The 25,716-nt window shown below is 51.3% G+C and overlaps 1 protein-coding gene across 6 annotated transcripts in view; it reads left to right on the plus strand.

Moving 5' to 3' along the window:
* ABCC8 (ATP binding cassette subfamily C member 8) overlaps positions 1–25,716 on the plus strand; it is a gene marked incomplete at its 5' end in the record, with an annotated part of 74,851 nt that overhangs the window by 22,265 nt on the left and 26,870 nt on the right. For 5 of the 6 annotated variants that reach the window (XM_080908150.1, XM_080908149.1, XM_080908152.1 and 2 more), the window contains 10 exons: positions 2,176–2,340; positions 4,839–4,994; positions 8,194–8,328; positions 9,003–9,165; positions 18,922–18,962; positions 20,534–20,679; positions 21,663–21,768; positions 21,907–22,014; positions 22,364–22,439; positions 23,020–23,125. In XM_080908150.1, the coding sequence (XP_080764276.1) occupies positions 2,176–2,340; positions 4,839–4,994; positions 8,194–8,328; positions 9,003–9,165; positions 18,922–18,962; positions 20,534–20,679; positions 21,663–21,768; positions 21,907–22,014; positions 22,364–22,439; positions 23,020–23,125 (1,202 nt within the window). Of the gene's footprint in view, positions 1–2,175; positions 2,341–4,838; positions 4,995–8,193; positions 8,329–9,002; positions 9,166–18,921; positions 18,963–20,533; positions 20,680–21,662; positions 22,015–22,363; positions 22,440–23,019; positions 23,126–25,716 lie in introns of all 6 variants that reach the window. The other variant, XM_080908148.1, reaches the window with a different exon arrangement.

Below are 25,716 nucleotides of genomic sequence, written 5' to 3' on the forward strand. Positions count from 1 at the left end.
TGGGCCAGTGCATTTGAGAGGAATCCCCTATCCGGCCAACATGCGTGCTCAGTTGGCTGCCCTGCCTTTGCCACAGCCTGGGTGTGTGGTATGGTGGTGGCTGTGGCTTTCCATCGTGGTGAGCAGGGATCTTGGCTGCACGATGTTCTCATGAGTATCTCAGCATCCCTAACAGTCCTTGTGGCTGAATATAGCACAGCTTTTGTACCCCACCCCATGCTGTGATTCAGAAACAGATGCATTTGTGTGCACAGCCATTACTTAGTTACATTAATGAGTTTGGTATTGATGCTGTGCTGGTCTTTCTGGGAGGGAGGATGCTGGGATGAGGAGTGTTAGATGGAACTGGATTTCCCTGAACCCACTGTGCCTGTATTCGTTTTTAATGTAGTACCAACCAAGTGGGCATGTTCCCATCTGCCACAAGTCACATGTCTGTTCAATCACCTGTCAGAGTGTGACTCCAGGTCAGAGGGCCGAATGAGATCTGGACAGCAGCAGGTCTTGGGGTGGTGTTTTAGCATCATGAAAGTCCGAGTTTACGTGTCTCTAACTAGCACACAGCCATGGACCAGCCACTTCACCACAGTGAAACCCTGTTTCCTCATGTGTGAGGCAGAAATGCAGATGATACCTTGCTCACTGGGTACCAGAATGACAGACCACCATGCTTTGCAATGACTCACCTCTCACCCCTTCCAACCATGCGATCGGGTACTGCTGCCTCTAACCTTCCACTACATTCACTACAACTCTGAAGTAGCAATGAAAAGACTATGGCTGGGGGTCACCCCAACATGAGGAACCGTATTAAAGGGTCGCAGCATTGGGAAGGCTGAGCGTCAACTGCTCTAGAGGGTAAAGTCTCCCACTGTCTTGGCCCCTAAGCCAAGACCCGGGAACTCTTGATTCTCGGGAAAGACTCACTGAGAGAGAACCCTTCTTGGGTTGGCCTGGTCACTGCCAAGGTCACGACCTTGGGTTTTTTCTCACTTTGTTCCCATCACTGTCTGCCCTGTAGCACTTCCCACATCCTTCCAAGTGTCAGGGCAGTGTCAGAAAGGTGAGAGCCCGAGTCCATGGGAAGATTCTCGAGGTTGAGCTAGAGGGGGCGGCTCAAGTTCAAAGTCTTCCTGGGAGCCAGTGATGCTGAATTTGGAAACAGGCATGCTGATGCTTCCTGGGATCTTTAACACAAGGGCAGAATGTTTTCCCTGATTGTTATCTGGGGTCTCTCTGGAGTGCAAAGAGGGTGACTTAAACTCAAAAGGCGGTTCTGGGAGCCTGAAGGGTTGGGGACTACCCGTGTGTTCCTCTCAGCTGTTGTGAGAACTTCGTTCCCACATTTCCCTAGGGAACAGTCCACACCAGGTTCCTCCCCTCCCCCAGCCCAGAAGCCACTGCTCAGCAGATTGTGGGATCCGTTTCTGAGGCAGAGGACGCACCGTGCCATTCGCTGGAGCTGTTCTGTTTGGGCTCCTCCGTGATCTGCTCTATTTATTCTCATTCCATTCAGAGTAAACTCCCAGGGGCATGGAGGAAGAGGGGCTGAGAGCCATGGTCCCTCACATGGGAAGGTGATAGAAGTAGACACAGCCTTTGGTTGGATTTAGCAGTCCAGTTGTACGTGTGTGCGTGTGTGTGTGTGTGTGTGTGCATACATGGGATCAGAGGTCAATATTAGTAGTCATCCCCAACTGCTTTCTACCTTATCTTTTAATTTTAAAGTGTGTGCATGTGTGTGTGTGTGTGTGTGTGTGTGTGTGTGTGTGCATACATGGGATCAGAGGTCAATATTAGTAGTCATCCCCAACTGCTTTCTACTTCATCTTTTAATTTTAAAGTGTGTGTGTGTGCGCGCGCACGCGTGCTGATCCATCTACCAACTCTATCCTATTTTTTTGAGAGAGGATTTCACACTGAACATGGAGCTCACTGATTGAGCTACAGGCTGGCCCAGCCACCCCAAGGGACTCTCCCCTCCCATCTCCCCAGCACTGGGATCGCACACCGCTGCACCCAGCTTTCTCACATAGGTGCTGGAGATTGAACTCAGATCCTTATGCCTGCTCAGCAAGTGCTCTACCAACTGATCCCACGGAGGCAGTGATCCAGCTGTCACAAGCGTCACTCTTCTGGGAGTAACGGCCACCGCTGCTCTTCTCTGTCCCACAGACACAGTTTCTTGGGGTTTACTTTGTCTCATCCCAAGAGTTCCTTGGCAATGCCTACGTCTTGGCTGTGCTTCTGTTCCTTGCCCTCCTGCTGCAAAGGACGTTCCTGCAAGCCTCGTACTACGTCGCCATCGAAACCGGGATTAACCTGCGAGGAGCAATCCAGGTACCGGGGTCACAAGCCTTTCTCACTGCTGGAGCAGACCTGCTCTACTCTTCCTGTAGTTCTGAAGAATTCTGTGTGAGTTCATTGTTGCTGCTCTTCCCCATCGGTAGGACCAGCCATTGGCCGTGTGGGGGAAGGTGGGAAGTGTCTTGGGGCTGGGGATGGACTTGGTAGCAATGGCAGGTCTGGCTCTACCTTGGACTAGACCAACTAGATGTCAGCTGCTCAGTGCTTGCTTCCTCCCCACTTTTGAAAGTGGCAGGCATCACCAGTCAATTGCAGAGTTCTTTCTCTCCTGCCGGGCACACACCGTGGCCTCAGAATCCAGCTCTAATCCTGAAGGCCTAGCAGATAGTCCATTGAGGTGCAGCAATACAAGCGTATCAACACAACGAACCAGCAAAACATCCCGGGTCCATTTGAGCTCTTCCATCTGGGGTCCCTGATGAGAGAGAGATTCGTGGCATATAGGTCTTTGTAGAATTGATTAGCAGGGTGATAAAAGCCAGGAAGGACTCAGAGCCCTGTGGAGGAGGACAAGCCCCTTAGGGTGGATGAGAGTCATCCCATACCCCAGCGCCTCCATGAGGATTTGAACTTGGGGCTTCCATGGAGAACCCTGACTGGGAAGAGATCATATGGCATAGAAGCTTGTCAGTTCTTCAGACCAATCCTGGGAGGGGCAGCAGCCGTGCACTCATCTGAGACCCCATGTCCCCCGAATGGCATTCTCCTTGTGCAAAGAGGAGGGTGAGACCTAGTCTGCCATCCCTACTGGTTTTCACAGAGCTGTACAAAGTCCCAAGGCTGCCTCGTCCACCAAAACTATTCCACAGAAAGATTAGAAGTTGGGCATCATTTCCCTATAGTTTTATATGAAAACTCTCTGCGGTGTCAGGTGCGTGGGCCAATCCCATGACAGTCATTCAGAGGTGATGCTGGGAAGGAGCTGTAGAGAAGAGGAGGGTTCTGCTTGAACCATCCGCTCTGGTCCTCTTGATAGCCTGTGTTAATGGTGTGTGTGTGCAAATGATGCTGTCCAGCTTCTGTGGGCTTTGATGGAGAAAACGGGGTTTGTTCAGTGATATCGGCAGGTGGGAAGGGTCATTACACCCGTGATAAACCTCACAGGTCCTAGGGAGATACAGAACTACGAAGAACCAAACTCTGTGTGACCCCCAGAGTTATCTCCAAACCCTTCAATGACAGGCGAGCTTGTGCCACCACAGGCAACTCTGTGGTTGGGTAGTCTTGTCATCAGATCTGCTTCCTAGGCGTGTGTCATAAATCACACAGCCACCCAGTATTTTCCAATTATGCTAAAAGAACCCCCAAATGGGCTTTTAATATATCAGTTCATAGCCGTTTTTTTTTAATCAAACCGAATCTTTTACATTAACCAGAGAGATTAATTCATACGCCACAAGAAGGAAATGATAACATACATTATGGAAATGAAGCCAACCTAAGAGACCTCTTTTCTTTTAAAGATTTCCAGAAAGTTACCTACAGAAAATGTGCCTTCATAGATGAAGAACCTGTAAGTTACCAAGCGAAATTCCTAAATTATTCACAAGTACACAAACCACCACCACCACCACCATCACAAGTATGCCAGGGCTGCTTTATTTGGCAGGTTAACTCATGCCTGTATTTCAGTGAAAGCTGCTGGTTAGCCTCTACGGCTTAATGTCACATAGCGAGGAAGTCCGTGGAAAGTGCCTACATTTTCCAAAAAAGACCGCCATTATTTCCGGCGTTCCCCCTGCTGTATATAAACCTCAGAATAGACACAGGAGACACCCACGCCCTCAGAAAATCTGACCCACAAACAAAAGCAAGCTGAGCTTCACAGAACAATGGGCGAAAGGCTTTGCAAAGCAACTGTGCCCAAAAAAAAAAAAGGGCACCCTGCGGCCATTTAAGACAAGACAGAGCTCCTCCTTCGTTCCAGAGCACGCAGCTGAAAATACAATCCCTCTGGAAGGTGTTGGCTGCAGGTCCAAGCCTCCAGGCAGCCATTACCCTCCATGTTGCCCTGTGGAGATTTTCAGGGAAGCTGCATTTCTAGAGATGGTGCCGGCTGCTGAGGCTGACTGCTGGCTTTGTTCCAAGGCTCAGTGACTTGGCCCCAGGGTGGAGGTGACACAGGAAAACAGGCCGTTTCTCTTTTATTCCTCATTTTTATGTCTTTAATGTGCTCTGCCCTGGTCCCCAGTAAATCAAGAACACAAGTAGATATGAAGGCCAGCTTTTAAGATTTAGGAGCTAATTATGTCCCGTCCCCGAGGGAGAGGTCAGGCTTGCTGGAGAAGCAGCTTGCTTGGCCTTGGCTTGTTGGCTTATTGGCCATCGTGTAGATCATCTCGGTGTTAGAATGGCAGAGCCCCTCCAGGGCTCCGTAGGGATGTCAGAGAAGCCTGCCTCCGGCCCTTTCCAGATGTGGTGACAGAGGTGACAACGACGACAGATGTGAAGCTCTCCGCTCTCCTTCCTAGACCAAGATCTACAATAAGATCATGCACTTGTCCACGTCCAACCTGTCGATGGGGGAGATGACCGCCGGGCAGATCTGCAACCTGGTGGCCATCGACACGAACCAGCTCATGTGGTTTTTCTTCTTATGCCCAAACCTCTGGGCTATGCCAGTACAGGTATCAGATTTGTGTGTGTGGGGGGGGTATTAGGAGAGCCTCCTGTGGAGGGAGGGTGCTGGGGGGAGCCTCCCGTGGAGGGAGGGTGCTGGGGGAGGCAGTGGGACACTATCCATGTAGTGTGCTGTGGTCCCCCCCCCCCCCAGAGTCTCATGCATTTCGGACCTGTCTGGACATCTCTGTGTGACCGGAGATGGTGCTATCATTAGGACACTAAAAAGTGCCGCCAACTTTAAATGACTTGTAGCAAGGTCATGCCAAGGGGAGATCTGTAGATACTAAAGGCTGCTCTTGTGGGGAACTGGAATATAGCACAGTTGGTAATGTTATTGCTCAGGGGCTACGATACCTGGATTCTTCACAAGTACCACATAAACCAGTAAACCAGAGACAGGAGTAGAGACAGGAGGATCAGAAATTCACAGTCGTGCTCAGCTATGGGGTGAGCTCAGGGCCATTCTGTTGAAGTTGTTTGAAATGGGGGGTCTTATTCTTTTGCCCAGGCTAGCCCCAAGGTCCTGAGTTCAGGTCATTTCCTGACTCAGCCTCCTGAGTGCCTAAAACTATACGTGCACAGCACCAGCCCAACTGATACTCATTTTTAATACATCAGAGACTCTGCCTTCATGCTTATGAAATTGATCAGCACACAAAAGTTACCTGAGAGAATTCCTATCAAGAACTGAGGGCTGGGACGTAGCTCAGCTTAGCATGAGTGAGTCCTAGGTTAGTTCCTAGCCAACCCACCCCTATACACAAAAACACACAATGAGGTCATCTTAGCCTCGTGGCAAGGAAACCCCACTCGGCTGGGGGTCTGGGGCCAGCCTGGTGACGAAGTTCCCATATGATATTGAAATTCACTCTTCCTAGTTTGCAATCTTTTTTTTTTTTTTAAATCACACACTTTTTTTTAAAGTAGCATTTTGGTAGACTGCTAGTGTATACTTGGGCTCCCGGAACAAACTAAAGATTGCCTCAAGTTTCAGAACAGCTGAGCTGAAGAGTTAGCCCCTGGGGTTGGTGAAGGCCCCTACAAATGATCCTGGGTACCCCGAAAGGCTTCTTAGAGTCTGGTGCAACCATAGTGGCTTCAGGACACCCTGGCTGCCTCCATGGGAGAACAGCTCATGTAAGAACAAAGCTGTGCCCAGCAGGACTCCCAGGAAGGTAGCTGGTGGAGGTATCAAGTAAAGTAATACGCTCTGCCCCAGTCCCCAGTAAATCAAGGACACAAGTTCTCAACATGGCTCGCCTACCCTACAGCTTTTAATATCAGTTAAACAGGGAGGAGTGTGATGATGGGGTCGTCCCACAAGTTCTCAGTTAGCACTAATGAAGGAGGCTTCCTGTGATTAGCAGAAATGGTAGAGCCCCGCCTCCTCTCTTCTCGAACTGAGGCAGGGAGCCTCATGCCAGATTGTCACAGGGCTGGCAGGATGAGGAACCAAGAGGGACAGGCTTTCTTTTCTCTCTCCTTTTAACTAAGGAGGTCAGCACAGCTGTCTTCCAGAGTATGCCACGTCATTAAAGGTACTTGTCTTTGACAACAGCCTGGGAAAGTGTCATCCAGGAGCTTTGGGGACTAGCAAGAGAGGTTTACGTTGCTCATGAATAATGATAAATAGGCAGTCATTTACATAAAGCTAGAAACAGAATGGTTCTCATTTCGAGGAAAGCCTGCCAAGCTTAATAACACCAGACTCAGGTATGGCGGTTCACACTGCAATCCCAGCACTTGAGGGACTGAGCAGGGCTCTCTCAAGTTCCAGCTAGACCCAGGCTATGCCACAAGACTCTGTTTCCAAACAAACAACAGAAACTAGACCTGTAGTCCCAGCTACTTGGGAGCCTGAGCCAAGAGGATGAGGCTAAGGCTAGCCTGGGTTAAAGACTGTCTCAGCACCTGATGCCTACACATATAACTTAGTGAGACCTTTGTCTCAAAACAATTTGTTCTTTAAATGGGCCAAGTGGAAAGGTACAGGAGAGGGTGTCTGATGATACAGTCAGTGATAGAGCACTTGCCTAGTGTGAGAGGCCCTGAGTTCAATCCCCCATCACACAAAAGGGGATGGTGATGGGCAAGGATGTAGTTCCGTTGGTAGAGTGCTTACCTAGCATGCTGTAGGCCTCATGCTGCAGATGAAGGCAGGAAGATCAGAACTTCAAGGATGGATAAACAGATGGGTGGGTGGATGGATGGGTGGGTGGATGGATGAGAGAATGAGTGGATGGATGGATGGATGGGTTGATGGATTGGTGAATGGATGGATGGGTGGATGGATGGGTGGATGGATGGGTGGGTGAATAGATGGGTGGATGAAATAGTGGATGGATGGGTGGATGGGTAGATGGATGGGTGAATGGATGGGTGGATGGATGGGTGGGTGGGTGGGTGGATGGATGGGTGGGTGGGTGGATGGATGGGTGGATGGGTGGGTAGATGGATGGGTGGGTGGATGGATGGGTGAATAGGTGGATGGATGGGTGAATGGATGGGTGGATTGATGGATGGGTGGGTGAATGGATGGATGGGTGGGTGGGTGGTTGGATGGGTGGATGAGTGGGTGGGTGGGTGGGTGGATGGATGGATGGGTGGGTGGATGGATTGATGGATGGATGGATGGATGGATGGATGGATGGATGGATGGGTGGGTGGGTGGATGGGTGGAGGATGGATGGATGGATGGATGGGGGTGGATGGATAGATAGATAGGCATGTAGGTAGGCAGGTAGGTAGGTAGGGGAGTAGGTAGTTAGGTGAGTAGGTAGGTAGATAGGTAAGTAGGTAGAACAAGCTACCAGACCACAAATGCACAGCACCTTCTCCACGCCTGTGCAGATCTGCCTGACACAGATTCCTGCCCCTTCATTCCTGGGCAGCTCATTTGGAGAGACATGTCGGTCTCAGCTAAGGAGAAATAAAGCCAATGATGCAGCTTCAGACCCTCCTTGGAAAAGGAGACTCAGAGGAAGTTAGTCCTTCAGCTGGCATTAATGAATGCCCTGAGTTCTAGCCCAGAGCCTCGGCTGCACGTGGACCCACATATTGCTCTCCCACACCTGCTCCTATGCCCTAGCTTATCCCCAAGGCCATTCAAAACTCGGGCACTGAGGAGCTGATGGAAGGCACAGCCGATGCCCTCTGGCAAGGCAGCCCTGGAGCAGAGAGCTCATCCCCCATCACCTTCTCTAGATCATTGTGGGTGTGATCCTCCTCTACTACATCCTTGGGGTCAGTGCCTTGATTGGAGCGGCTGTCATCATTCTGCTGGCTCCTGTACAGTACTTTGTGGCCACCAAGCTCTCCCAGGCACAGCGGAGCACCCTGGTGAGTGTCCTGGGATAAGCATGTTCCATCTCTGCCGTTCCCCACATCCCCTTCCTTGGTCCTCACCTTAGTAGCCTCCTCCCAAACTCATAATCCTCCCTACACTCACAGTCATCCCTGAACTTATAGTTCTCCCTCCCCACACTCACAATCCTCCCTACACAGTCCTCCCCATACTCACAGTCCTCCCCATACTCACAGTCCTCCCTACACAGTCCTCTCCACACTCGGTCCTCCTCATAGACAGTTCTCCCTCTCCACACTCATAATCCTCTTCACACTCACAGTCCTCCCTACACAGTCCTCTCCACACTCAGTCCTCCTCATATACAGTTCTCCCTCTCCACATTCATAATCCTCTTCACACTCACAGTCCTCCCCATCATACTGACAGTCCTTCCCACACTCAGTTCTTCCCGTATTCAGTCCTCCCCATGTATACTTCTCCCTCCCCACACTCTTAGTCCTCCCCATACTCACAGTCCTCCTCACACTCACAGTTCAGGCCTCAGTTTCTATGAAATGAACTTAACAGTCCGTCCGGGAACATGCTTGTGGTGACAGGAGCTGGGCAGATGGTGAGGACGTGGATTTGGTGCCTGCTCCTCAGCCGAGCTAGGGGCACAAGCATCTCCCCTCTGTGAATGCACTACTACCGCCACTCCTGCCCCTAGGAATACTCCAATGAGAGGCTGAAGCAGACCAATGAGATGCTCCGGGGCATCAAGCTTCTCAAGCTGTACGCATGGGAGAACATCTTCTGCTCGAGGGTGGAGATGACCCGCAGGAAGGAAATGACCAGCCTCAGGGCCTTCGCTGTCTACACCTCCATCTCCAGTGAGTGCACCTGCCTGTGAGCCAAGGGTGTCTGACAGGGGTGATGGGCAGGATACAGAACCCAGAGGCCCCTTGACTATGTTGGCAGACTCCCAGAGATCAGTGCTCTTTTGAAAATACCCCCTTTCACGGTGGCAGTGGGAGTTGGGGGGGTGTGTGTGCACATGACTGCAGGTGCCCTTGAATCCGGTGGCATGGGCCTCCATGAGCTGGGGTTACAGGCGCTGGCACCTGCCTGGTGTGGCTGGTAGGGGCTGAACTGAGATCCTCTTCACGTGCAGCATATGCCTTTAACCTTTGAGCCATCTTGCCAGCCCAGAAAGCAGTGTTTGTAATTCCCTGGTGCAAATGTGTCCCGAGAGCCTGCTTTGTGCGGGGCTCCGTGCTAGCTCTTAGTACACACCGGTGGGAGGAAAGATGAGCCCTTGTCCTTCATGGAGCTGGTACCGTATTGACAGGCCAAAGAGGGCAAGCAAAAGGCAGGGGAGCAACGGTTTTCTGATCCCCCCAGCATGAAAAATTTCCAGGGTCAGAAGGACCTGTCGCTACCCCAGGGACGCTGTCATCTCCCTGGAGTATGCAGAGGTATCCTCGCAGAGCAGAAGCCCAACCTAGCCTTTTTCTCTGCGTAAAACCTGTGGTTCATATGTGTAGAGATACACATATGAATCAAGGGCAAAGAACACGTCGAACACTGAGCTAACTGGTAACAAAGAAGTTAGAATCCACAAGAGAAAATCCACCATCAAAGAGAGAACCGGCAAAGATGGAGGGGGAGGGGGAGGGGGAGAGGGAGATGTCTCTAACCGCAGTGCTCCTGTGTTGTTGGGAGGTGGAGACCAGAGAATCCCCTGAGCCTGCCAGGCTGCCGTATGCTGCGGCAGACAGCAAGAGACCCTGTCAGGGACAAGGTAGAAGCTGAGAAGTAATTGTCCTGTGACCTCTACACATGGGATGTGTGTACCAGCACTTACAGCAAGTGCACTAGCACCAACGTGTGCACACCATACACACGCACACACATGTACACACACACACATACACCACACACATGTACACCACACACACACACACACACACACACACACAGAAACACACACTCGGCCTCATAATGAGATTATCAGGGGACAAAAACAAAGAGAACACTCTAGAAGTTAAAGTTTTGGTGATTGAGGTTGACTCAGTGCACATTCCCCTGACATGAAGGTCAGGTGATCATAAGACTCTGGTCCAAGTTTGATTCATAGTGATGCTAATTCACCCCTTCCCCGGACCTACCCCATGGTGGCTGCTTTCCCAGTGCATCGTTGGGATGTAGATGTGTAGCCACTGGCGGACTCAGTCTGCTTCCCTGACCTGTCCAAGTTAACAGCCATCTTGGTAAGAACGGCTCTGCCCCTGGGAGAAGGGGGAGGGGAGGGAATGAGGAGGAGGAAGAGGAAGGGAGGGAGGAAGGAAGAAAGGAGCAATCCAATTCAACGTGCAGAGTGATCAAATTAATATAGCTGAAGAGAGAATTAGAGGCCATATTGTGAAAATTATATAGGATTCAGCAAGAAATATTAGTAGAAGACGTTTCCAGCAATGTGAGCATCTGTTTTCTATACGAGGAGGCTCATGGGGGCATGTGTTTCAGAGGCCACTGTGGAGTTAGCAGAGTGGCTCAGAGCCTATGGAGTCTCCGTGTCTTATTTCCAGGGAGCTACATGCAGTGAAAGGGTCAGGACACCCTGGTGCATGCGAGGCTGTGTTCTCTGTGGAGACCATCTTGAACAGGGTATCACTGGAGTAGGAGACGGTGAGGAAACTCAGAGAGACGGTCTGTACTGACCACCACCCTCACAGGAGATGGTTTTGTTTTCTTCGGGGGAGCAGGGCTTTTGATCTATAGTACAGTCTGACCTAAAACTCACTGGACAGCCCAGGCTGGCCTTTTGCTCACAGAATCTTCCTGCTTTGGCCTCCTAAATGCTGGGGTTGCAGGCTTGAACCATCACACCCTGGTAGAAGTGTGTCTTGTCAGGGTGCTCTGGGGTGGCGAGTTGGGGCTGTATTGGGGGTGTCTGATGGGGTTGTCTCCTAGACAGACTCTTTATAGGACTTGTGGAGAGTAGAAATGTTAGCCCAGGTTATTTCTGTACTCTTCCATTCGTGCTGCCTAGAGGGAGGGTCTGAAGAGCCCAGTTGGCTACCACCCAACACAAGGAAAGCTTGGCCCTGAGCACCATGGGTAGTCAGAGCTCCCCACCCCCACCAAGTCTGGCTCTGTTGTGGCATCTGATACCTCAGACAGAGCCTGATTCGGTCTAGGTCATCTACCATAAATGGAATACGTGTGTTCACACAGGGAGGCTTAAGACCTGCTGTCTCCGAATAGAGCCATGGGGACAGTCAAGTTCCCGGTCTTCCCTTCATCCTCCCTGAGATGGGGACATTAGAACAGACATATAAGGAAGCCAGTGTCCCAGACCCAGGCCCCCTTCTGCCTTGTCTCCATTGGCTCTGCCTGCCCGGCCTTCAGCTGGGTCTACCAGGAGTACAGCCTGGTGAGTGGTAAAGAAACTGAGGAGGGGGACTAAAGGGGCTAGCAGGATAAGACAGGTCCCTGGAAGGGGAACGGGGAGGCAACATTGATATTCTAATTGTACTTATGCGTGCAATACTACACGATAATTCATACATGCATACGCTGTGTGATGATTCAATCAGAGCCTCTAGTGTTTCCATCCCTTGAAGCATTTTGTGTGTAAATTTTCATTGGCATAAAATAGTAATTCATGTGTATGAGATATGGTTGGGTTTCAATATGTGTTCAAAATGTGCATATGTCAAACCAGGTCACTAAGGTACCCACCTCCTTACCGTTGCCCCAGTTAAGCTCTTTGGAAAATGTATATGAAGTCGCTGTGAGCTATAGACCCCGAACTGTGCACAAGAACGCTAGAAAAGTAACCCGGAAACAAAAGGCAGCCTGGGCGAGCTCTCTCATGCTTTAAGACTTCAGCCCGAGGCTGGGGAGAAAGTATTAGTGATCAAAGTACAAGCAGGGCCTGAGTTTGACTCCCAGCACTCACATATAAAAGAGCAAGTGAGTCCTGGGCTTGTGAGTCCTGGGCTCGTGAGCCCAGAGCTGGGGTTCCCTGAAGTGGGCTGGTCAGCCAGTATGCTCAGTCAGCAAACCCAGGCTCCATGGAGAGGCCTGTCTCAAACAGACAAAAACTAAACAGTGGATGCCTCTCAAGGAGTGACACCTGACTCTGACCCCTGGCCTGCACACACACACTCACACACACACACACACACACACACACACTCATACACACATACATACATACATGCACATACACATGTACACACAAACATACACACACACTCGCACATACGAACACACTCACATACTCACAAGCACACACATGCTCACACTCACAAACACATATACACTCACACATATACACGCACACACACACATACACACTCACACACACATACACACTTATACACACATACACACTTACACACACATACACACACTCACAAACACACACACTCACACACACATACTCATACACACACACATACTCACACACACTCACAAACACACACAAATACTCATGCACACACACACACACACACACACACACACACACACACACACGTCAACCTCAATAAAGAACAGTGCCTGGGAAACAGTGGGGATGGGGGTGGAGGGAGGCTCCACGGTGGATAGGAAAGCAAAGCTCGGAGCGGCTCTCCCATCCTCACGCAGATGTGGAAAGCCCAGCATTGTTTGTGTGGCGTGTTTGCCCTTGCTCGGGTGTCTCTTCCAAGATGGGGAGTAGGTCGGGTGGGGGCGTCTCCTAGCTGCAGACATGTGCTTCCTGCTTCCAGTGGCTTCTCACTGTCCTCTTCCTGGACTCTGGGGCTCCTGTTTCCAGGGACCAAGGTCCAGGTCATTAGGCCAATGGGAATCTCCTGTTCTCGGCCGTGGTGCCAGCCATGGAGACCTGGCCACGTGAAAGAGCCCTGGTGCTGCGTCTCCAGATGGAGCCCATCCTGAGGACTGCACAGGTTTCCAGTCTGGTTGAATACACGCCCTGCAGGCAGGCTGTGTGGCTGACATGATTCCTTCTGACAGCTTGTGAAGGTTTCACTGACAGGGCTTCCTTCCCTGGCGGCTCGTAGGAGAGGGGCTAAAAGGCGTGGGAACCCCACCTTCAGATTGGCCGAGGAGTGAGAGCCAGAGAAATGCCACGAGGCCATGGCCAAGTGCTGTCTATGCTGAGCATGAGGTGGGTGTGGTCCACACAGTCCTAGGGGACATTTGTATGGCTGTCGGCAGTGACGGTGCATATGCTAGAATCACGAGATCAGTCCCGGAAGACCCGCCTTTTGCGTTATTCGCCTGTCTCGCTGACTGTCTTACCAACTGTCACCTGTGTGTCAGGCCCCGTGTTTGGCACTAAGTGAGAAGACACACAGGTCCTAGCCAGATGTTGTTTATAGTTATTGGGAAAGCCCGCCGTGACTGACGAAGCGCAGTGACTGATAAGAACAGAAGGGGACATTCTGGATGCCCATGATAGTTATGAATTGTATCTAACCTAGTCTTAGAGGTGGTAGCTGTCAGAATGCCTGCTGGAGGTGATTCTGGAGGTGATACCCCTGGTGCTTTCCCTAGGATAACCGGGAGTTACCCAGGTGAGGGAGAAACATCCGGGCGAAAGGGCCTTGAGGTAGCAAAAAAAAAAAAAAAAAAAAAAAATGGCGGTGGATTCCATCTCAACCATCCTTCCTTCAGCAGGCGACCAACTCACAGAAAACGCCATGTCATGTGTCAGGCTGCCGGGTTTGCTTCTGGGGCCAGGGAGCCGTGGAAGAGGCTTAGGTAGACTAAAGATGCTGATTACCGTCTCTGCCCATCGGTGCCTGGCCAGGGTTCAGACAGGCAATGTGAAAACCAAAAGGCCAGAGAATCACCTCAGCCATGACTGGGACTGTGCCCACGATACACGGCATAGTGGCTGTCCACACTCCCCACACTGCCTGTCTTACTACCCTGTTCCCCTCTGGCCTCCTCAGTGGAAGCCTAAGACTTTTGGTTTGTCATTGTTCGTATCTTCGTATCTTCGTCTTTTTGAGACCATTTCTCACAACTGGCCTGGAACTTGCAATGTAGCTGAGGATGGCCTTGAACTCTGAGCCCCGCCCCTTCCACCTTCCTAGTGCTCAGATTCCACGTGTGCACCCCACATCTAGCTCCTGGGCCCCTCCTTTTCCCAGCCCTTCTCCTTCATTACCCGTCCTTCCTTCTGCTAGTCAGGGCAGTCACCGAGGGTCACTTACATGACCTGGTTGGGCAGGAAGGTTGGCTGCAGAGCGAGGAGTCCTTAGCCTGGAACAGAAGTCAGTCCTGCTCGGAGCCTCCTAGTGTGCTTCTGCCCCAGGCCCCTGTCTCCCTCTCCACTCTGCTGACTCTACTGACAATCAGATGGGATGGAAAATACCCCCACACACTCCAAAACTTATTTCCCTTTCCCCCCAGCACAGCTTGCAGCTAGGTCCAGGCTGAATGCCTGCCCTCTGGCCTCCCTCCACAGGAGGCAAAGCTGGAGTTAACCAGTGCACAAATGGCCGCTCTGCCTCCCTGGCACATGACTCCTGAAATATTTATGGTAACGTAGAAAATGAAAAGCTACTGGTGTTAGTGTCACGATGGTGCCCACAGGGCCGAGCTGCATTCTTTGGACAAAGCCAGGGGAGCCAGCATGGGTCTGTCCTGGCTTGGGTGGGTCTTCTTTGCAGTATGAGTGAGGAAGGCTAACACAATGTCTGGCTGGGGACAAAGATTGCAGTGCGGAAAGGTGCTAAAAAGTAATTGTTGAATGAAGTGAGTAGCTCCTAACAGATCTTGTTACAGTCTCCTTATCCCTGCACTGTGACAGACAGATCTCAGTTCCATAGTGGCTTTTAAGGCCTGGGCACACAAGATTAAACTTACCCTAGCAAGCTAGGTGGTGACAAACACCTGAAATCCTGACACTCAGAATTTAGAGATAGAAAGTCCAGGTGTTTGAAGTCATAGTTACACAATGAATTCAAAGTCAGCCTGAAATACATGAGACCCTGTCTCAGCCAAAACAACTCTCTCTCTCTCTCTCTCTCTCTCTCTCTCTCTCTCTCTCTCTCTCTCTCTCACAAACACACACACACACACATACACACACACACACTCACAAAGACATACACTCACACTTACACATACACACATACACACACTCTCTCCACACATGCACACCGCAGATATACACACTCACACTGAAACACACACCGTACTGGTTTGCTCTCTGCTTACGTTAATAAATTCCATGACCAAAAGCAAAGTTAGGGTTAGAAAGGATATATTTTGTTCATACTTCTGCGTCACCGTTTATCATAGCAAAAGTCAGGGCAGGAACTCCAGCCAGAGCTTGAAGCAGGAACCGTGGGTGAGCACTGTTTCCTAGCTTGAAGTCTGTCCAGGCTCAACTAGCATTCTTAAACAGCCTAGGCACATCTGCCTATGAATGGTGCCGCCCACAGTGGGCTGGGCTCTCTCATACAAAACATCATGAAGACAGTCTCACAGGTAAGGCCACAGCCCTTCTGATCAACAGTTCCTCAAGGGAGACTCTGTCTTCCGGGGTAACTTTGTGTCAAGTGGACAATGAAAGCGAACCAGGACATACACCACTCTGTCTCCTCCTTCATGTGATGTACTCGGCCCACAGTCCATGCTTTTCACACCTAAAATTTGAGAGCTGTTGTGTTCTTTAGTCTTTGTGTTTTGTTTTCATTCTTTTTGGGTTTTTTTGTGCCAGAGTTAGAGAGAAATCTGCTGTCCACTGTATTTTCTACCTCTTCTACCACTGTGGAACCCTGCAGAGCTGTGTGTGGCCCAGAAAAATGGGTCCTCGGGTCCCAACAACAGTTGCCTGTCCACTTGCCTATTCCCCTGTCCCTAGCAGTCTGCTATACAAAGTCCCAGCCCCCTAGTCTGCATGATGGACACCCCAAAGGTGGCCACATTCCTCCTAGGGTGATGGGGTGATCTTCTGAGAGACATTAGAAATACAGCCACCGGTGATCCTCCTTCGCCATCTCCCACACCACAGGGGACTCTTGCAGCGGTCATCCTTCCAGGCGAGGGAGAAGGAACTGGAAACTCACATTCTCAATCCCCTCCCGCAACAGCCAACCCAGCACAGAAATTAATTCTGTCACACGCAGGCTCCGCACTGCTGCGTCAGCTCCAAAGTGTTCGCTTTTAACTTATTTATAGCTTGTCTCATTCCTCAAAGGAGTCCAGGCATCTCCAAAAATAAAGGCAATAAAACAGAAAAACATATATATTTTTAAAAAACCATGACCAGGGGAAACCTGGATCAGAATGAACTATCAATTATCACAGACTCTCTGCCTGCCAAGTGTCACCCAGAGGTGCTTACTGTCACTTTACTAAGGCGCCCATCCCCGTTGGAAGTCTCCAGCCTGCCTCACTCACTGCTACAGCGGAGCTGTGTTTTAAGGTGATGGTGCTAAAGCTGGCACCCTCCTGGTGATGTGATAGCCTTCCTGTCTCTTGAGTGACCATTCAGGATGACCACCTAGGATGTGAAATGCGGGGTCAGAAGGTTGGATGTGCCTTCGATCCCTTTTGCTGTGAGCCGTGTCCCTGATCTAAAGTGAGGCCCCTGTTGCTGTGAGGAGGGAGGGCCCTTGGATCGGGGCAGGGCTGGGAGGGTGAGGCGCAGGTGCTCCCGCCACCAAGTCCTGATAGACTGGAGCTGGGAAGAAGAGACGCCTGGGTCCTGAGGGTGCCTTGGAATAACCAGCTCTGAAGGCTGGAGCAATGGTACTTCTGTGTGTGACTATGAGGCTGATGGGGGGCAGGGGGACAGGCCTGACGGGTGTGTGTCCCCCTCCCACAGTTGTGGCTCTGCTATGTCCTATCCCAGACCCTCAGTACCACGGGTGTAACTCATAATGTCTCTACCCCGAAAATAAACCATAAAGCAGTGTGATGCCGCCACACAGATACACTGTCAGGAAGGGAAGTTGAAACATGGCCGTAGTTAATACTGGTATTGATTACAAGCCTGTGGGTCTCACCGAGAGACTACCACTGCCTAGGGGCTTCAGCCATGATAGCAGGGTACTGCCCTCCCTCTTTTCAGATTAGGAGGCAGAGGCAGGTGAACCTCTGTGAGTTCAAGGCCAGCCTGGTTTACAGGGCTAGTTCGAGGGTAGTTGGAGCTACACAGAGAAACCCTGTCTTGAAAAACCCAACCACACAGATTAGAATTTCCCCCAGAAAAGACAGGAATGCCTTTTCTGCCTGCTTGATAAATACACACACACGCGCGCACGCGCACACACACACACACACACACACACACACACACACACACGAACTTGTTCTGTCTTCCCATCAGTGGCTGGGAGAACAATGCTCGTCTCCATCTTCTGAGGAGAAGCCCTTGAGTGCAAGGACCACACATGCCCATCCACCCAGCGTCCCTGTGTGAAGTCGCGGCTGCGGGCACCTTGCAGTAAGGCATTGGCCAGGCAGCGTCTAAAGTGCAAAGTTTCAAAGAGTTTGCTGTTTAGCAGACAGGACCATATACAGTAGCTACGCTTTTGGGTTTGGCTATAGCTCCTTGTCTCCTGGTCTTTGGGGCTTGAATCTGGGTGATTGCAGAACCAGCCTCCCCCATTCCCCTCCCCAGGCTTGCCTGAAGGAATGAGAAGGAAGGGTGAATGAGAGCCTGAGGCCACACTTTGAGTTGAGTTAATTTGTGTATGTGCACTCATGCATGCGTGCATGTGTAAGTGTGTGTGTTGTGTGCACAAATGCATACAACACACATACAACACACACACACACACACCTACACACACAAGCACACACCTACACACACAAACACAAACACACACACATACCTACACACACAAACACACACACCTACACACACAAACACAAACACACACATACCTACAAACACACACACACCTACACACACAAACACAAACACACACACACCTACACACACAAACACAAACACACACACATCTACACACACAAACACAAACACACACACACACCTACACACACAAACAAACAAACACACACACACACACACACACAGACACACACAAACACACACACGAACACACACAAACATACACGCCATGGCTCACTTGTGGGGGTGAAAGGACAAACAGTAGGGATCCACTCTGTGTACCTTGTGGGCTTCAGGGACTGAACTCGGGCTGTCAGGATTGGTTGGCACTACCCACTAAGCTAGCCCACCGGCCCCTGAAAGAATGAGGAAGGGTCCTCTTCTCTTTCCCAGACCCCCATGTGTGCTCTCAGTTTTCAGCTCCTCAGTCTGAAGGGGTCTGAGATCCTTCCCAAGAGCCATCGCAGACTGGAAAGCTCTGCACGGCCCGGGGACATGTAGGGGATCAAACCACAGGAAGCAGCAACCACTGGGGCCCCTGAGACAAAAGCTCAGCCCTGCAGCCGTGTGCCGATCCGACCACGGGATTCCCTTCGCTGCCTCTTCCTGAGACAGAAGCAAGGGCAGGAGTGACCCAGGGTGGCATGGCACGTGCTGCAGGTGCCCTCTCTGCTGGGCCTGTGCACAGATGTGCTACCCTGGCCACCTTGTCGTTCTCTTCTTTCCCGCTTAACCTCACCTTGTGCTTCCTCCACAGTCTTCATGAACACGGCTATCCCCATCGCCGCCGTCCTCATCGTAAGTGGACCTTTCTGCTCTGCACGGGGCTGGGGAGGGGACGGCTGGAGAGACATTCGGGCCCCACCCTCTTGCAGGAGGATCGCAAGAGCGGTGTCCAGCTGTGAGGGTGAATACACATGTTCTCCCTCCTCACTCTACACAGACCGGGTGTTGTCTCCTGGGGCGATAAGGAACTGTGCTTAGAGGAATAAAACCTTCTCTTAAAAGTAGCTGCTGGGGGCTGGAGAGATGGCTCAGTGGTTAAGAGCACTGGCTGCTCTCCCAGAGGTCCTGAGTTCAAATCCCAGCAACCACACGGTGGCTCACAACCATCTGTAATGGGATCCGATGCCCCCTTCTGGTGTGTCTGAAGACAGCTACTGTATACTCACATACATAAAATACATCTTTTAAAAAATATATTTAAGAATAGCGATTGGGGATGGGGATGTGGCTCGGCTGGTAGAAAGCACGTGTCGTATGTACCAAACCCTGAGCTCCATGAACTGGGCGTGGTGGTCCAGCCTGTGCTCCCAGCACTTGGCAGAAGTGTCAGTTCAGAGTCACTTCTTCCACATAGTAAGTTTAAGGCCAGCCTGGGCTACATAAGACCCTATCTCAAAAAAAAAAAAAAAAAAAAAAAAAAAAAATAGAGGTAGGAGAAGAAGGGAGAGGAAGAGAAGGGGTCAGTATAATGTCAAAAGTGGCTGTCCGCTCGTTAACACATAAAATCGGCACCCATCCATCGTGGAAATTGATGGGATCATCGAGAAGAGTCAAAACGGGTAAAAAGCCTCGCACCCCACTCAGCTTCTTCAGGGTGTTTCTTACTCATCCTCTTAGAAGCAGATGATAAGTCACTTCCACAGAAATAGGACCGCACCGAAAACACAGTTGTATAACCTGCTTTTTTAGACTTAGGAGCATGCCACACACAGTTCCTGTGCCGTGGACAGACATGACCCACCTCTGACCAGAGCTACGCACGAGCCTAGCTCTGGAGGCAGCTCACAGGTTCTTCAGCAAGGCCTGAGGATCCTTGGAGCCCCCCCCCCACCTCAGTCTCCCCTCTGTGTCTACTCCAAGACTGAGACTCTTTTTTAAAGATGCTTTTATTTCCTCTGAAGCCAGGCACGCTTGGGAATTCACTTTCAATGTGATTTATTGAGCCGATTCCTGGCCTGGGCTCTGGGAACTGCGCTACAGAACCAGTTAGATAGACAGGGACAGACCCAGGGAGGCCATGCTGTAACTATTTTTACTTTTCCACCAGACTGAGGACTAGGGCAATTCGCACCCAGAATTCTAAGTGGAACAGGGGCAGATTCCACCTCAGGGCTCTTCCCTGCTTCTTCTTGGCACAGAGGGGTGGGACCAGAAGGAAGCAGCCCCACCCCTAACATGAGTCCTGTGTTTTCTCGGGACATTTCCATGGGTTGACTGAGGAAAATGGCTGCCTGCAACTGAAAGGCTCCCCACAGTCCTGATAAGCTCTCAGGCTTCCTTTCCAAAGCCTTGAGCTTTGGGTGGGGGAGGGGAAGGGGACCCACACCCTGAGTCACTCTGTCCCCTCTGTGCTTTGTCCTCAGACCTTCGTGGGCCACGTCAGCTTCTTCAAAGAGTTGGACTTCTCGCCCTCGGTGGCCTTTGCCTCTCTCTCTCTCTTCCACATCCTGGTCACACCTCTGTTCCTGCTGTCTAGTGTGGTTCGGTCTACAGTCAAGGCCCTAGTGAGGTGAGAGAAAGGCCCTAGGGAGGACAGTCCAAGGGTGGCACATCCCAGGACACACCTCTCTGTGCTCGGGGCCTCTTTTGAACAGCCATTGTGGGGAAAGACTCTAAAATGCTCATATAGCAATTAACACAGTATCTGACTTGCAGTACATGCTTCCCCAGACAGTAGCCATTGTGAAGAACTGCTCTTAACCCAAGTGAGCTTAACAAAGCCAACCTTGACTGGTTTAACTGGTGAAACCCATCACTAACCACCCTACAGCCTTCTCAGTCACCATCTTTAACAGCAAACCAACCCAAACTAAACAAAGATACCTCCGATCCAGATCACTCCTGATAACTGGACAGACTTTTTTAAAAACGGTTTAGGGGCTGTGGGGTGTTAGCTTAAGTTGGATGCTTGCCTCCTACAGGCAAGGCCTGGACTTCAATCACTGTAAAAATAATATGTGTATCTATAATCTAATCTCTGGTGTGCTGTGCATACCTGTAACTCCAAAATGTGGGACGTAGAAGCAGGAGAGTAGGGAATCTGAAGCTGACCTCAGCTACGCTAGTAAGTTTGAGGCTAACCTGGGCTACATGGGACCCTGCCTCGCAACAAAACAATACAAAGGAGAAAATGGGTAGGGCAGAGGGTGGAGGGGTGTCAAGATGATGTAGTAGGAAAGGATGCTTGCTGCCAAACCTGAGTTCAATCCCCGAGACCCACATGGTAAGGGGAAAACCACTCCTTCAAGTTGTCTATAGCATGTGTACCTCCCAACCCTATTACACAGAATAAACTAATATGTATTTAAAAGAAAAAAACTCCTGGTAACACTTGTTGGAGTTGCCCACTGAGAAGCCTCTTGCCACATGGTGTTTGTAGGGCACACTTAGGACCATGCACCCACTGAGAGCTGTTTTCTCGGCTCACACCTCCTCCTCCCCCTTCTTCTGCGCCCCCCGGGGGTGACGGGCATCTCTTTGCTTCCTCTGTAGTGTGCAAAAGCTGAGTGAGTTCCTGTCCAGTGCAGAGATCCGTGAGGAGCAGTGTGCCCCCCGAGAACCTGCACCCCAAGGCCAAGCGGGCAAGTACCAGGCGGTGGTAAGCATCCAGCCTTCCTCTGCTACTCCCAAGTTCCATCTAAGTCCTGAAGCTTGTGCCCACCCACTGAGTCCTCACATCCCCCCCAAGAAGGGGGTCCTCCCAGCCCAGAGACCCTCACCTTCTAACTACCCACAGCCCCTCAAGGTTGTGAACCGCAAGCGCCCAGCCCGGGAAGAGGTTCGGGACCTCTTGGGCCCACTGACCCCCAGCATGGATGGAGATGCTGACAACTTCTGTGTCCAGGTGAGTTCTCAACCCATATTCACACGCCCAGCCTCAGCACCATCTTCCAAGAGAAGGTTATCATCTTCAATACCAAGAACCTGGGTCCTGACTCCTCTATCCAAAAAGCCTGTGTCCGGAGGAATCCTAAGCCAAGCACATTTCCACCCCACTCAGCAAGAGAACTCCTTCCTCACTCTCACCAGGGTACCCCCAGACGGGCTCAGTCCCTACTGTCCGCCCAGGGAGCACTCCAAGAGTTAGAATATTCATTGAACTTCATAGGGGAGGGGGGACAAGGGACAGACACCACACTGAAACCGCCTTGCCTCTCTCCTCTTTCGCTCCATGGCGGGGATGAACAATGTAGATCATTGGAGGCTTCTTCACCTGGACCCCGGATGGAATTCCCACCCTGTCCAACATCACCATCCGTATCCCCCGAGGTATGAACCACCTCACCCCTCCGGCTTTGTCTCCGTGCCCCCAGCAGAGAGGAAACGCCCAGTCGATGTTCGCTGAACCCCTGCTCTCTGCTACCTAGCTGGGCATTCCGAGGTCTGATTTCTAAACAGGAACAGGCTATAGCCACGATTGGGGCGAGACAGGGACACCTTGATGCCAAACCATTTGTTGCCAGTGGTATCTTCACAGGTGTCACCGTTGAGTGTCCCGGGGGGGACTGTGGGAATGGAGGTTGTAAACACAGCTGTGTTCCCATCAGACCTGCGGCAGAGGGCCATAGGTGGGAGCCACGCTGGCACTGTGGGAGGATAACGGAGTAGCAGGGGCACCGCAGGGGAGGGAAAGCAGATGTCAGAAATGGAGGAAGGACCTGGGAAGCCAGAGAACTCTGTCAACTCCAGAAGGGAAAACTCTGGAGTAGGGACCCTCTTAGGGGCTCTGGGGAAGGAGGGCCGGGAGGAGGGTCCAGAGCTGAGAGCATTTTCCCACCTGTTCTTCTGGGTGAGAGTTGTTCAGACTCCAACCAACTTCCGTCTCACCTACTGCCCTCCACTGCCGTAGGTCAGCTGACCATGATTGTGGGGCAGGTGGGCTGCGGCAAGTCCTCGCTCCTTCTGGCCACCCTGGGGGAGATGCAGAAGGTCTCCGGGGCCGTCTTCTGGAACAGGTAACATTTGTTCTCTCCCTTCACCCGTCCCTCTCTGTGGAGGGTGTACCATTCACTTACTGAATGCCTCTGTGCATCGAGCGGACACTTGGTAAATGCCATCGTCTTTCTTATAGCGTTGTCACTAGTGATTCAACCCTTGCTGTGTGATGTGCCCGGGGCTTTGCATGATTCCATGCATGAGTGAATACCAGCTGAGTATTATCACAATTCTCATTTTATAGATGAGAGTTGTTATCTGCCCTCATTCACACAATTAGCAAGAGGCAGAGAGGAGATTCGAACTTAGTTCTGTTCGCTCTTAAATCTCAGATCTCCTGGGCTACATTTCTTCCCAGCCAACAGGGGTTCTGAGTTTTTCACCAGCAAAGCAGACTGGGACCATCGGGGTGTATGTGGAGAGCCTGGGCAAACTCTGGTTTCCAAAGATCGCTGTCTTAATTAAAGAGCCAGAACCTTAGGCGGAATCCATCGTGGATCTATTATTCATAGCCACCTACTTCTCAAAGACGGTGGAATTGGCTGCTGAGAGATGAATATCAAATGGAATCTTTAAAAGGCCGGAGAGGGAACACTGAGAAATGAAGAGGGTGGGGAGGTGTTCAGAACCTGGACAGGAGATAGCCACAGCCACCCCCACAAAGCCCGGCTCTGTGCCCTGCCATCACCAAGAGAAAGAGGTTCCCTAGTCCCCCAGCTGGAGTTCACAGCTCTTATACAGGACAGGAACCGCAGCCAATTTAATAGTGGGGGAGGGGCAGCTTGCCCTTTGGGTTCCCTGATGGGTCCTGTAAGCCTCGGGTCCTATTTGGGAATAGAAATGGTCCTGCCTGCCTCCCCTCGCCCTCCTGCAGCAAGGTCCTGGAACTGGTTTGAGTTCTCTGCTAGCTTTGGTGACAGTGGTTCTGGTGATGAGCCCTTGCCTTTTAGCCACATGTCTGTGACAATACAGGAGGTGGGAGCTTCACTTCCGTGAACTGTGAGCTGAAGAAAGCAGCCAGTGCTTACTGGGTCTCTTAGCAAGTGTGATCTCACCAAAGCCACCGTGGCAGCAACGACTGAGGCTCTCTGTCAGCCTGTTGGAGCAGGACCCTAGAGTTGGCTGCTTCCCTGGTCCAGTTCCTAGAAAATTGGCCTCTGCATCCTGTGTTGAGGCAGTCTGGGTTCTGACCCCCCAGGATAAGCCTTTTTTTTCTAGAAGAGATTACAGAGTTCAAGCCCAGAGTTGAGCCCTTGGGATTCTCTGGACTGTGTCCCACAGAACCCAAAAGCCAAAATGTCTCTGAACCTGGCTGCTCCCTCCCTCTCTTCACCTTCTCTCTGCCCCATCCCCATCCCGCATCCTCACACTAAGCTTGGTCTCCATCAGGATGACCAGGTGCTTGGGACCCAGCTGCTGCTTCTCTCCCTTGAGAAACCCTGCCCCAGCCAATGGCATGCGAGAAGCCTTTCCATGGTGGCCAAAGTTGGGTGCCAGGCACCGGCCAGGACCTTCCGTGTCTCCATCTGTCCTTTCACCCTGACCTCCCCCCTCAACAGATGAGAAACCAAAGTGTAGCAAGTTACACAGTTCATATCATGGCAGACAGAATTTGTAGCCAAGTGGGCGCCTCTGAGCTTCCTCTGTGTGCTAAAAGGACTAGAGAGCTTCAGGAGGAAGTAACTTCTTACCTGATGACCCAAAATTTGGCAGTCTCTTTGCTGTGTCACTGACACATGGACACACACACACACACACACACACATGCTTGAAGCCAGGAGGAAGACCGAGGCACTAAGATTCTTGTTCCTCAGAATCCACCTTTCCTCCTCCATGGACTCGGAATAATGGGTTAACCTGTAGCCATCCCTTGGTGGCTGTGAAAAGCCATTTCTAGCTCAATTCGAGCTCTGGCTTCTTCATACCGATACATTAATTCCTCCAAAGTATATTGATCCCTACCTGTGACACCAGACCTCGTCCACAGGAACCCAATGCAGTGATAGTTAAGACCTGGCTCCTTACTGGGTGTGGTATCGGCACAGGGCTTTAGTCCCAACACTCAGAGGCAGAACTCTGTAATCTCAAGGCTAGCCTGGGCTACAGATTGAGTCTCAAGGCAGCCAGCCCTGTCCCGAAAACAAAAGGGGAGGGGGAGAAGATCAGTGGTGCTCCAGAGTGGGGCGCTCTGTGGTCCAGGAGCTGGGGGATTCTGAGACGCTCTTGAAGATGAGTGTGAGCTCACGTAATGGGAAAGGCATGGGTGGAAGAGGAAGATGCTCAGACGAGGTCGCTGTACAGGCAAAGGCTTGCAATATTGGAGTGCTCTGGGTGAGCGTGTGCGATTCCGTGGTAAGGGGCGAATGAAGGGCTAGACAGGCATGATACCGTGGAACTGAAGGGCTGCCTGCCTCTGATAAAGGGTGACGGGGCGGGGGAAGGGACCAGGGGGCAGGCCAGTTAGGAGCTCACTGAAATGGCTCTGAAAAGAGTTTAAACGGTTGTGACTCAGTTGGTTTCATTAGTCCTGGCACACCCTGGGTGGCTATGTCTCCATCTGGACACTCAGAATGCTGAATGCTTCTCACTCCTGGGAGGAGACCCGAACCCA

Source organism: Micromys minutus (genome assembly GCF_963924665.1).
Source record: "Micromys minutus genome assembly, chromosome: 32".
Taxonomy (NCBI): Eukaryota; Metazoa; Chordata; class Mammalia; order Rodentia; family Muridae; genus Micromys; species Micromys minutus.